We start from the raw sequence: 14,188 nt of genomic DNA, 5'->3' as shown, positions 1-14,188 counted from the left end.
AAAATAAAAACAGCCTAAGGGACTAGGTTATCTTAGCATGCTATAGCGTTCCTAAGTGTAACTTAGCGCTATATAAACCTATAGACATATTTAAAGGAGTATATACCGAGCTACGCTCCGCTATAGGTACTATAATATAAATATAAGAATCTTAATAGCTTTATACTAAAAGCCCTACCTAACTAAGTATTCCTAACTAATATAATTANAACTAGACTAATNNAATATATAGCGGCCGTGGTAGGGAATACGGCAAAGGGTACGATTAACGTTAACTATAAGGTAATTATGGAGGTCCTTATAGAGGTTTATTTTAAAGTAATTACTAGAAGAAGTGCTACGTTTATAAGAAGCCAAATTGCTGGTTAACTAGACACTCCCTTAATAAGCGAAAAGAGGTATATAATAAGTTCCGTCAGAGTATAAGAAATGTTAGAAATTGTAAGGTTACTGTAGCCTACTTCTAAAGCTTCCTAGTTTAATATAAAGGCGTAAAAGACTTTAAGGGTGAGGTTAATGAGACTGAACAGCTCCTTATAAATATGGAAATTAAGGACTACTTACCTAACCAATACTTTACTAAATATAGTGAGGTAAATAGTATATAAACCGTCGCTGTTCTTAATAACTAATCTACGCTCCATTTTATTATAAAGTTAGATATCTTTAATAAGCTAAAGGAGAGCTCCGCGTTTTCCTTTAATGACAGATACTCGGCGAACGTCTTTTATAGTATTATGCCGGATACTAGAGCCGCAGGAGTATCTATAGCAGGAGAACCTCAAGTTTAAGCCCTTTAGCAGCTTAATAGCTCTGTTTAGATTGACTATTTAACGGCAGGCTAATACACGATTCGTTTTGGTAAAGGTACTATAATCTCTCTCGGCATAATTAGGGTTTAAACCCCCTTAGGGTATATTACTTTTTACGTTGTTCCCACGAATACCCTATTTCTATTTTACATTAAAGATATAGATAAACTGGGCGTTAAGCTTAATAACCTTAAGAATATACTCGTGCAGGGAGATAATTGGGTGCCTATTATACGTAAGTAGGGTTACCCTTAGCTGCTCCTTTAACAACTAGAAAAGAATATTACTTAGAGCCATTTAACTAAGTTAGAGTTACGCCAACTACACCGTCGTTTTGGTCACCTATTAGTTTATTAATTACTTAGGGTTCTTTAGCGAGTAGGCCATAAAGTTAAGGTTAAGGCAATTAAGCATCTTATAAAATACTGCTACTACTACTAAATAAACCAGANGTCCCCTAGCCGATTTAAGTTTACCCTTAAAGATAACTACAACTTTAACTTCTGTATTATCGTTGACGTTATATANCTTAGCGGTAAGCTAGTACTCTAAGTTATTGACTTTTTAACCTCCTTCTAAGCCGCATAATTCTTAAAGGATATGTTAGCTAGGAATATATAGGATACCCTTTAGTTATACTAGATTGATATNTACCTAGGACCCCCTAATTAAATCATCTATAATATAGGAAAGAACTTCTTATTTATAGAGTTCCGACAATAAATAAAGGTAATGGCAATTAAGGTTAAGGAAGTCCCTGTTAAGGCATATAATAGTATCGGAAAAGTGGAGTAATATTACACGCTATTACGCCGCGTATATAAGATTATCTCTTTAGAACTAAAGGACGCTAGCGAAGAACTTACCTTGTAAATAGCTGTTAAAGCTATTAACAATTCCGCTAGCCTAGATAGACTTATACCTACGTTGCTAGTCTTTGGCGCCTACCTATAAATAACTAACGATTCTTTACTATCTCCCTCTATTATATAATGAGCTAAGGCGATTTATAAGATAATAAAGGAGGTATAACGCCTTTATGCTATACGCTAGGTTAATAACGTACTAGGAATAAGAAATGGCCCAAATATCTTAACTACGCTCGATCTGCTACTCTAGTCTAAAGTACGCGTATGGCGTAAAAGGGGAGGATGGTTAGGCCTATATTAACTTATTATAATTAATGGTTAAACTTATACTATTTAGATGCCTTACGGACCCACCTAATTCCGTTTAACTGTTATTAAGCCTTACTATAAAGATAACAATTCCGAGCCTTTATAGGATGCCCTAGAAGATGCCCTAGAAGAGAACTATAACTAATATGCTCTAGAAGGCGACTACGATCCCGATATAATTATAGTAGATGTGCTATAACTATAACGCGGTAGAGGTCGCCTAAAGGGATTATAAAATCGCTAACACCTTGTTAATTTTAAAGAACAATTTATTGCCGCCATTGAGAATGAAGTTAAGTTATTAATGGCCTTTATAACAGCTAAAGAGAAGGCTAACTTTAAGCTCGCAAAATAGCTTTAAAAGGAAGGTTATATTATAACCCTAGGAGCTCCTTTTTAAGCATCTAATAAGTAGAAGATTAACGGTTTTATTACAAGAGGAGTCTTTAAATTTAAGAAGTATGACCCTACTAAGTTTGATAGAATTCGCATCTTTAAGTTAAGAATGGTTAACAAGATTAAGGGTAAAGCTACTAACGCCCCATTTAAGAAATTAAGGCTTATTATCTAAGGTTATAATAATAATAGTAAGGAGGTAATTCTTACGCAATCTCCTACAATATAACAAGCTAGTTAGTAAGTTATTATTATACTAGCTTCCTCCTTAATAAAGAATAGAATGGTAGTTTATTTACGAGATATTACTTAGGCCTATACCCAATTAGAGACGCGCCTTTAGCGCTTAATACTAGCATACCTTCTAGAGTAAATTCGCCACTAATATCCCAAAGATATAATTATGGTTATACTTAAGCCACTATATAGAATTGCAGAAGTAGGAATTTATTAGTGGGCTACCTATAGCAAGCACCATAAAGAGAAGCTTTTAATGACTACTTCTATATTTAATCCCTGCTTTCTCATTATAACTACGGGAACTCTATTTAGAATTGTTAGTATGTAAACTAATAATATAATTATCTTAGGAGACGACTAATTTTTAGCTCTTAAAGAAGATGAGCTAGTGAAGGTAAATCTTATAGCAAAGCCAAAGGAAAAGCTTAGTTTAATAACACTATTACTCTTTAATGGATGTATCCTCTCCCTAAACAAGGATTCTATTACTCTACGCCAGAAGGGTTAAGGTAAGAAGATTAATGTTATTAATGCTAATTCTCTAAAGTAAGGATATATAGAGTAACGCGCTTGTAGAGCTTATATTACTTTTATCTATTAACCTAAGGCTTTATTTAATCTCTTTGTTGCCGCCTAATACCAGAAACTAACTAAGGATGATATCCTTACCCTAAATAAGCGTCTTTTCTGGTAAATGAACTATCTTAATTAGGGACTACTCTACGTGCCTATTAATCTTCCTACCGCTAAGCTCTTTGTATTTGTTAATGGATTATTTATAAATAATAAAGATTTTAGCTCCTAGTTAGGATATAAGATTATTATTATAAACGAATTTACTAGAGAGAATAACTTTATAATCTATAGCAATCTTATCTATTAGAGCTTAACTAAGAGTAAGCGCGTTACCTAAAGTGTTTTGGTATTAGAGATATATAGAATAGTTAGCGGAGTTAATATGGTAATTGCAATTAGAACTACCCTAAAGATAATTATAGATTAACTCAAACTTTCCGTTATTCCTATAATTATATACACCAACTTATATTCCCTCTATAAGTGTTTAGTTAAGCTTAATACCATAAAAGAGAAGCGCCTTATAATTAATATTATAGCACTTTAGTAATCCTATAAGCGTTAAGAACTCTTTAAGATTTAATAAATTAATAGCCAAGATAACCCAGTAGATGTAATAATAAAGGCGAACCTAAATAAGGCACTAGAGACGTTTATTAATATAAATACTCTATATATACGAGTTAAAGGTTAGGTTAAAAGGGAGTCCCTAAAAATTTCTTAGTTATGTAAAGTCTTAAGATATCTAGGAACTTCGACCGGCGGTTAAAGTTATTTAATTAGTTAAATTCTCTTGCTAAGACTTTTTGGAGCATAATATTCTGCAGACCCTAACTTAATTTAGCCAATTAGGATTTTCCATCCCCGGGATAGAAAATCGCTATTAGCTCGCTTACTACTAGCGCCTTAGCAGCCTACCCGTCTTCGCCAACTGCTGCATTATTATATAGTATTTGGTTTTATCGTATACTATCTAGTATTGTTATATCCTGTCTGTTTATATATATATAAATGGCAACTATAAAAAGAAGAGTTGCTAGTATTAGGAATAGGGCAAATTGCCGCTATATAAGGCAAATTGCCGTCACGTAAGGCAAGTTGCCGTTATGTGTTGCCGTGGCACTACCGTAGCGAGGAACCTTAAGTTCCTTAACCCTTACCCCTATTTATAAAAAGAAGAATAATAACTATTATACTATCTACGAACCGTAGCTACGTGATATCCCCTTATGAGTCCAACAAACTAGCGGTTAAAGTTATTTAATTAGCTAGATTCTTGCCAAGAAACGCCATATAGATTAATTTAGGTGGCGGTATAAAGTTCTACTAACCTTACTCGCTAAACTAACTAATTAGGATTTTCTATACCCGGTATGGAAAATCGCTATTAGCTTAGTTAAGGGCGGTAAGCGAAATTAATATCTTTGTAGTAAAAAATAGGCGACCCTATATACTACCTATTTTAGAGTTATTTATTTAGTTTAGGGACTAAACTATCTAGGGGAGAGGAGTACTGTTACAGCATTAACCTAACGCATACTATTTTATACTATCTCGTACTATCTTATACTATCTTATACTATTAGCTGGCCTACTACTAGTGCCTTAGCGGCCGGCCCTGCTATTTATATATAATACCCCCTTTCTACCTTCTTCTCCTCTTTATACCACAACGTAGTTATTTAGTTTACTTTATTATAGCACTATAATATTTGCTAATTAAATAAAGTAGTTAACGGAACTATTATAAAGTAAATTAGCGTACGCTTAAACGGTATAGAAATAGCATATAAATAAAGGACGAGCTCCTATATAGGACTTTAAGGAAGGTAATATAGTTTACCTAAATATATAAAACCTAAAGACTTAATAACCCTTAAAGAAACTTAATTGGAAGTTTATAGGCCTATACTAAATTAAAAAAAGACTAAGCCCGTATACTTATAAGCTTAAACTACTAACTAAGATAAAAATATATCTAATATTTTATATAAGCTTACTATAACCTTTAAAGGGTAAACCTATAACTCGTAAAGTACCGCCACTACCTTCTATAATTATTAATAATGGTAACAGTTCTTCCTTTATTAACTTAATTAACGATATATAATAGAAAATATAATCTAAATAATTTAAACTCCTTATTAAGTGGGAAGGATATAAAATATAAACTTAGGAAACCTATAACCAGATTAAAACCGATACGCCTTCCCTAGTAAAAGAATTTTATAAAGACTATCCTTTACGGCCTACTTTAGCTAAATAGATATAATATAAAGGCAAACAACTACTACTTAATATAAATATATAAAATATAATAGCAGAAAGCTTAAAATTAAAAAGAACTTAAAATACGTTATAACGTTTATAATATAATTACGTAATATATAAGATATTAAGGAACTTTAACCGCTAGTTAAAGTTATCTAATTAGTTAGATCCGCCTTACTAAGACCTACTATAAAGATATTAGTTCTGCTTACCGCCTTAACTAAGCTAATAGTAATTTTCTATCCCGGGGATAGAAAATCCTAATTAGCCTATTTAATAATAGAATTAGTAAAACTCTATACCGCTACCTAACGCAACTATATAAACGCGATAAGTAATAAGTCTTAACTAAATTAAATTATTTTAAACCTTTGGTTAAAAGGGGGGGTTCTATAACGGGACTAGCCCAGTTATAGTAGGAATATCTTAGTAAAACACTTAATAGATAAATTCCAACACTTGTCCAAATTCTACCAAATTCTACCAGCTTAATTAACTTTTACTAAGTTCTACTAGATCTATTAAATTCTACTAAAGTCTATTAAAGACCGCGTGCGTATATACGCACGCATCGGCTACTAAGCCCCTAACTATTTAATTATATAATTCTCTCGTTATTCCTTTCTCTTCTTTACGTAACGTCCTGTTCTTAGCAAGAGCTATATACCCTTAAATTTATATAGAATTTATATTATTCCTTTAAATCTTCCCTAAAGTCTCTTTACGCCCTTATAGGTACTAATAAAAAGCTCTCTAATACTATTAGCTAAGATATAAAACTAGTACTTATATAAAACTATAAAGGCCTATAGAAGAATACTAGGCGCCGTATTAGAACACAATATAGTAGTTTTACTACTAGACTTATATATTAATATAACCACTATATAAAGAGTAGTTATAGTATAAGGAATAAGATATATATAAGGAGCGAGTGCCCCTTAAAAAGGCGATATACTTAAGTATACTAGCTAGAAAGCCCTCTATATATAAATAGTAGAGATATAAAAACTATTAACTTACTAGGCGGAGACCTAGCGCTATAACGGTAATAGAGGATAGGAGGCTATTAGTATAGATAGAGATCTACTATACTAATTATAAGATAGGCAGATCTTAAATAAAAGCGACAATAAAAGGAGATAGTAAAAATATAAGATGTAACTGTGTGGGATACCCTATAGTTAATACTAACTCTCCTCCTATATAAAAGACTAATAAAGGTAGAATCTATAGCCGCCTTTCTATTATAGATAGAGGTTTTAGGCCTAAGTATATATGTAAGCTTTACAGTGTGTAGAATTAAACGAGCAACTTTATTGTAAAGCTATGGAAGTCAAGAGGTATATATACATGAAATGGTGTAGGTAATAAGATAAAATAGGGACAGTGATCTGCAAGCAATATTGATCTGCAATCAATATATAGGGTGGCGTTAACGCTGTCTTGGATCCTTCCAAGCGGTGATCTTATATCTCAGCACAGTGTCGGTAGTCGGTTACAATATAGTTAATAAGCATCTATATTTTAAATACTATACTTTAATACTTATACGGATAGCCTACTTAGTGTAAGAGTATATATATTAGATCCCGCCGCGCTTACGAACAAGTTCGCAAGCACTCCGTGTCTTTTTGGCCAAATAGCGACGTTGGGGCGGGAAACATTACACTTAGTTAGTACGCTATATACTACTATTCTATAGCTACTGTTTAGTAAGGGACCAGCTACTTACTAGCGTAGGTATAAATAATATTACCTAGATACTCTCTATAAGTAGGGGCCTATAAGTAATAGTAAAATAGCTTATAAGCTAAGGAATCCTCTAATAGTTTTAAATAGTATATAAGATCTAATAGGAGCTAGGTGAAGGCGGAGCGTATAGAACTAGCTAAAAGGAAATACTTTAGTTTTTCCCCTTATAGAGCTTTTTTTTATATAGAAAGGTAGTAGCCTATATAGACCTAAAAAGGGACTAAATTAGGTAATAAATAGAATTAATATAAATAAATAAATATCTATATAAAGCTTTATGTATAAAGGCTCTGCGCAAGGCTCTATACAAAGCTCTATACAAATCTCTATATAAAGCTCTATATAAAGCTCTATATAAAGCTCTACGCGGAGCTCCGTATAGGGCTCTACGTAAGGCTCTACCTAAAGCTTACCCCTTTTTATAAAGCAAATCTATACCTACTAGTAGTCCTTAGTTATTATTTAAGGCTAGCTTATTAGTTTAGGTACTTTATCTACGGTAGGGGGCGGCGGCGGTAGTCGTGGGAAAGGTGCGGCTGCTACGACTTAGGGGCGTCGGGCGCGATAACGAGATAACGAATTGGAATCGGGCAAATCGGGCAATGTAGTCTTCTTCGCTAGGTATGATTTGGTAATTCTGGCTATTAGGAATAGCTTAGGGAGCTATATAAATTAAGATAATTTGGCTTAAAGTAGGTATATATAGGCCCAAATACCCCGCGTGGGACTAACAAAAATCCGAACCGTGTACTAGACCTATTAGATAATCTGTATTCTATATGGCGTAGGACGTGCACAAGTCACGTGCACGGGGCACGTGCATTGTAAATATCTTCATCTAAGCCCAGGGGCCCTAGGTTAAGACACGATCAAGATTATTAATTAATTAACCCATTTTATTAATAAATAGCTCTATCTAAACTATCTAACAGTTATAAGCCCGGTCCGCCGACATAAGAAGCTATTCAGCTATTACTTAATTATTTAAAGAAATTCTACCTTATTGTTAAACTCTAATACCTTATCGTTATAGGACGTAGACTCTAACAGGAATCCTACCTCAATTGTTACAGGACGAGATTCCACAAGATTTCACGAGAATTCCACGAGATTCTATAAGATTCCACCTTAATCGTTAAAGGACGATCCTCAACAAAATCTTATCTTAATTCCTCCTTTGCCTATTAGTCAAATAACTCTACTAAGGTTAAGTTTGTTTACTATAATTATCCTTAATAAGCTAAAAGACTAGGAGTAATAGATCTAGCAACTATAAGCCCTTATAGATAAACGAATTTAGGCCTATGTTAACCTAGATAAGGAAGCACCTTAACAAGGTCTACTATAAGAACCACCCTATCTAGAAGTTATAGATTTTAATAAGAATGCAACCTTATATATATAGCTCTCGACGAATTAATAAAGGGCGTATAAGGATAGTAGATAATACTATAACTAGGATATAAAGTATTTTCTAAAACAAGAAGAGCACCTTTAATAGATCCGCACCTAAATTACGTCTATAGTATTGATTTAGAAGAAGCTACTGCTTAACCCTTCCTTAACAGTTAAAGAATGGCTATTTTAATTAAAGGAGAACACAGAACCTACCTTATTATTTATTAAGAAGAAGGTGTAATACTAGTACACAGAAGCCCTTAAGGGGTTTAAATATATATTAAAGTTAAACTAATAGCTAGGTTAATAGGAACACGTAATAATTCTAGGAGAGAAGTATAAGATCCTTTAAATATCTAATAGAATCTAGCTTTAAGATTTAGTAGAAGTTATTTAACTATTTAGCAACGCCTATTATATAAAGTACACTACTAAGTTAAATAACCCTTAGAAGTTAAGATCTTCTAAATACTATAGAGTAGTAAAGGAACTATAAGAAGGACTTAGAACACCCTTAAAAAAAGCTAATACTATTATAAAAGGGAGTACCTTTAATATAGGCTTCGCAGAGTAAGCTATTAAGAATTACTCTAATACTACTAAAGGTTTATAAAGAGGAAGAACCTTAGTATATAAGAGCCGGGATACTAGTAGATAAGGAGACGTCCTATAAGAAGCCTATACCTAAGTGCTTAGCGTATAGAATATAAGCACATTCTATTTAGGATTATTAGTATTTATTTAAAAATAAAAGACCTATAAGAGTTATAATTAGAGATGCTCGCATTAAAAGGGCGCTAAAAAAGGTAGAAAAGGATAAAAATCTTACTAACTAAGTTATAAAGATTAGACTTAAAGAATAAAAAGATAAAGCTTAACAATAATAGGATAAGAGTTAAGAAGTTAAGATTAAGGGAGAAGCTAATATAATATTCCTAGAATCGTTTTACACCGGTTAACTCTATCTACTAAAGCTATTAACTATTCTTAACTTAGGAACCACTCTCTATATCTTTAATAACCTTACTCGTTTTTATAACTTTAGGAAAGCTCTAAAATATAAATATATTACCGCTAGCAGCTTAGAAGTGCCCATACTAGGCTATAGTAATATTACTATCTAAGTTATAAAACTAGACAAGAGTAAGGGAACCCTATACCTTAAGGACGTTGCCTTTTATACGGACTTTAACATAAATTTAGTGTTGTTCCGTCTACTTTAAAAATAAGAATACTACTAAAATAATAAAGAAGATAATAATCTTCTAGTTCGGAAGGATAATACAATCCTATATTAAATAGAAAAATATTATAAATAATAGATTATTAAATACGTCTAACTAGGAAGTCTATTAGCGTTTAATATAAGCTAACTAATACGCCGCTAACGGAAGCGTAGAGTATTGTTAAGAGACATTCGTCTAGATACGAAAGGTAATATATAACTATAGTATTTACGTCTAGGTTATTTAGGACCTATAAGCCTTTATTATTTAGGTATTAACGCCCTAGGAGTTAAGCTTTAAGGCCCTAAGACAACGGAATGTTAATACTACAGCCTTACTAAATTAAACATTAGGTCTTACGAAGGTTCTTAAAATAGAAGATTAATAAACCCTATTTTAACCTCTATATTAACTAGACTAACCTTAAAGAAGCATATACTAGATTTATATAAGTTATACTTATCTATAATACCTACTTAGGAAGATCCTTTCTGTACTTTATAATAATGTATAGTAAGGAGAAGGAGACACTATAAGTGCTTAAAATTTTTATTAAGTGGATTTGTCTAAGGTATAACCTTAAAGTTAATACTATTAGATTAGACAACGAGCTAGGGAGAAAGATAACCCTTAAATAGCTACGATTCTAAGGGATTATATTTAAGCCTTTAGCGCTATATACCTAAGCTTAAAATAGTACTACCGAATACTTAGGAGGTATAATTATTAAAAGAGCATGGGTAATAAGAATTGCTACTAATCTACTATATAACTTATAGGACGAGATTATTAACTATATAGTNTANCTTNNAGATTAAACGCTANNNGAAAGNAATAGATGGAAATCGCTATATAAGAGGTTCTATACCTTCCTAGCTAATAGGAGATTAAGAAAACCGTAACTAGCGCACCTAAAAGCCTATAGCTATAGGGCGTATATAATAACATTAGATGCCTAGCTAAAGAAAAAAAGGCTAAGTAAGCTAGATTCACGAGCCTATATTAGCTACCTTATTAGCTATAACTCTACTAATATCTATAGGATCTGGATTCTATATAAGGGTATTATTATCTCTACTAGGGACGTTATCTTTAATAAAAGACGTTTTTTAACGGTAAGTAAATGGACATCTTAAAGGATCTATATGCTAAATTAAATACGCTAATTAAGAAGATTTAACTCCTTAATACCCTAATTAAGAATAAGGTCCTTCTAGAAGACAATAAAGAAGTATTTAAACCGTTAATTTAAGAGAAAGATAACGACGTTAATAATAAGCCACTTTAAACTTTTAATAAGTTAGCAGATCTTAAGCTTATAAGAGCTCTTAAAGACGTATATTATATACTACCTCTAATAAAAGAAGATAAAGAATCTCTATATGCCCTTTACGTTAAGTATTCTATAAAGTTAGATATATAAGATACTAATTAGGATATTATCTAATAAATAAAAGACGGGTTTAACACTTAGGGGGTATTTAACGACCCAGTTAAAGACTTATTTAAGGAAGCTGGTAATAATAGGTTTAAAGACTTTGTTACTAAAAGGATTACTCTAGCCTATTATAGCGCCTTTTTAGTAGGATGAAAGTTTAACCTTAATAGTTAACTTAACGATAGTAAGCTAAAATTAGGTAGAATACGTGATATTAAATTACATAGGAAGAACTTACCTCCTTTACCTTAGTTAATTTAGGACCTTAATATATACCCTCTTTAAGATTATTTCTAAGAGGCTTAATAAGCCCACCTCTAATCTTATTATTAAATAAGGTTATTTTAAAAAACAGATAGGAAGCACATAAAGGGATAGCAGGTCCTTAGCTTAATATAGGTGTTTATCTATAAGATGGATAAGTATAAATTCCTCTAGAAATATAAGGCACGCTTAGTAGTATATAAAAATTAATAGGCCCTAGGAGACCTACCTATAAGAGCTACTATACTAGCAAGTACAACCTTTTAGACCCTAATAGCGATTACCGCAAAATTTAACCTAGAGATAACACAAATAGATATAGTTAACGCGTTTATCTATTACGATCTTAACGAGGTTGTTTATATAAAGCTACCGCTAGGGTTTAGTAAAAGAAAGACAGATAAAGTACTACGCTTAAGAAAAGCCCTTTATGGACTATAATAATCCCCTCTATTATAGCAAAAGAATCTTATAAGCTTGTTAAATAAATTAGGTTTTAAAGAGGTTCTTTAAGAGCCATATATTATGCTAAAAGGTAAAATAGTTATCTTCTTCTACATTAATAATATTGTCTTTTGCTACCAAAAGATAGATAAGAAAAAAGCTTAAGAAGCGATTAAGGAGCTAAGCAAGGAATACTAGATAAGTACGTCAGGAAAAAATTTACCAGCATTTAGCCTGCACTTCGCTGCACTTCGCCGCACTTCGCCGCATTAAAAACAGACCATAGGCCTTAAGCAGCATCTAGGCAGCTATATTTATATATTATAAATAAATAAAAATAATTTTTAGATAGTCCATTGGATATAGTATATTTTGTAATTTTTTTTTATATAAATTACTTATAAATTATATAAGTTATTCTACTTTTTAAAAAAAGAGAAAAAAGAGAAAGAAAAAATTTTACCTTTTTTTTTTTAAAGTAGAATAACTTGTGTAATTTATCAGTAATTTATATAAAAAAAATTGCAAAATATACTATATTTAATGGACTATCTAAAAATTATTTTATTTTATTTTATTTTATAATATATAAATATAGCTGCCTAGATACTGCTTAAGGCCTATAGTCTGTTTTTAATGCGGCGAAGTACGGCGAAGTGCAGCGAAGTGCAGGCTAAATGCTGGTAAATTTTTTCCTAACGTACCCTTAGCGAGCTAAAATAGTTCCTAGGAATTTATATACTATATAACCGTAGCTAGAGGCTCCTATAGTGTATAATTATAGCACCTAGTATACGAACGCGTAAATACGCGTTTATGCACTAACTACCTACGTGCTAACTAATTAGGGGGGAGGCGCGTCAGTATATAGACTATGTAGTCTACCTTAATAGAATCGACAGTTACTATCTAAACAAGTATACGATACTACATGTATTTCGTGCCCGTAGATACGACTCACTCGTGCTATTAAGTTAGTACGAACACTGATTAGTGAGCGCGCATAGATTAGCAATTACTTGACACCTTCCCCCAAGCGATACACGACAGTGACCACCTATTTAGACTCTTAGTACGACCTGCTGGAAGGTTAGAAGTTAGGGATTATGGACTTATCTCTAACTCTATATACTTATTTAAGTTTTAGTACGGTTTACTAGAAGTATAATAGACGCAAATATAGACCTGTATAGAACCCCTACCCTTAAACCTCAAACCCTTATCCCTACTACACCCTCTTTTAATACCTCCGACGTCTTTTTTAGACCCCTTACGGAGACCCCCTACCCCTCTACGAACTACTACGGACCTATTAAGACCCCTTACGGACACCTTTACCCTTCTACAAACTGCTACGGATATTAACTGCCTTTACGGACCACTATAAGACCTTTTCCACCTACTGCGTACTACACTACACTATATAGTATGGCAGACCTAAGGAAGCAAGTTGATGAAGGCTAGGAAAAGTGGAGGCAGGGAGCTGACCTCACGTCCATACCTAACGTTAACAACTATATTAAATTTAAAGTTCTTAAATATGAATATTTTAAGCTTATGAACGTCGACCTATAGGAGTAATACTAGAAAGACTTCGCGGACTTTACGGAAGCTATCTTTAAAGCATGTAACCCTACTACTATCCGTAACCTATGGACCCTCTTATATAACCAAGGTGTATGGGTTAAAAGGAATAAATAAGTTACTGTTATATAGTCCTTATATAATATAATATATAAGAAGGACCAAACGGAATAGACTAAAGAGGAAATCCTAGACCAGTTCTAAGAAACTAAGGAACTCTTTACTTCTTCTAAACTTAATGTAATCGCTAGCCTTATACCTAACCTACTTAACTAAATTCGTCCTATAAACCTAAGCAGTTTTAGAATTAATCTTACAGGCCAAAGTATACCTAGTACTTAAGTTATGGACCGTAATACCTCCGCAAACCAAAATACGGACTAAATTACCCCCGTTATTTAAGTTATAGATCCATAAGCTATATATCCGCAAACTATAAATCTATAAGTTATAGATCCGCAACCTACTTAACTAAAGACCTACGGTAAGGAGCTAGCTAACCTAGCTAAGCTCTATACCAACGAATCTAAGTACAGCGGTGAAAATGATAATTTTAACTTTAAACTAACCATCTTTATAGACCTCTGCTAGAAGGCTAACATTCCT

The 14,188-nt window shown here is 32.5% G+C and overlaps 1 protein-coding gene across 1 annotated transcript; it reads left to right on the top strand.

The window, feature by feature from the left end:
* Nucleotides 1-902: 902 nt before the first annotated feature.
* Nucleotides 903-1,055, top strand: K441DRAFT_532784 (uncharacterized protein; the record flags this gene model as incomplete). Its single annotated transcript, XM_067642251.1, has 1 exon — nucleotides 903-1,055. A coding segment is annotated over one exon (153 nt), but the record flags the coding sequence as incomplete, so codon positions are not given.
* Between the last annotated feature and the right edge of the window lie 13,133 nt (nucleotides 1,056-14,188).

The sequence above is a fragment of the Cenococcum geophilum genome (genome assembly GCF_001692895.1).
Source record: "Cenococcum geophilum 1.58 unplaced genomic scaffold K441scaffold_1, whole genome shotgun sequence".
Lineage (NCBI taxonomy): Eukaryota > Fungi > Ascomycota > Dothideomycetes > Gloniales > Gloniaceae > Cenococcum > Cenococcum geophilum.
This window is presented reverse-complemented; position numbering and strand designations above follow the sequence as displayed.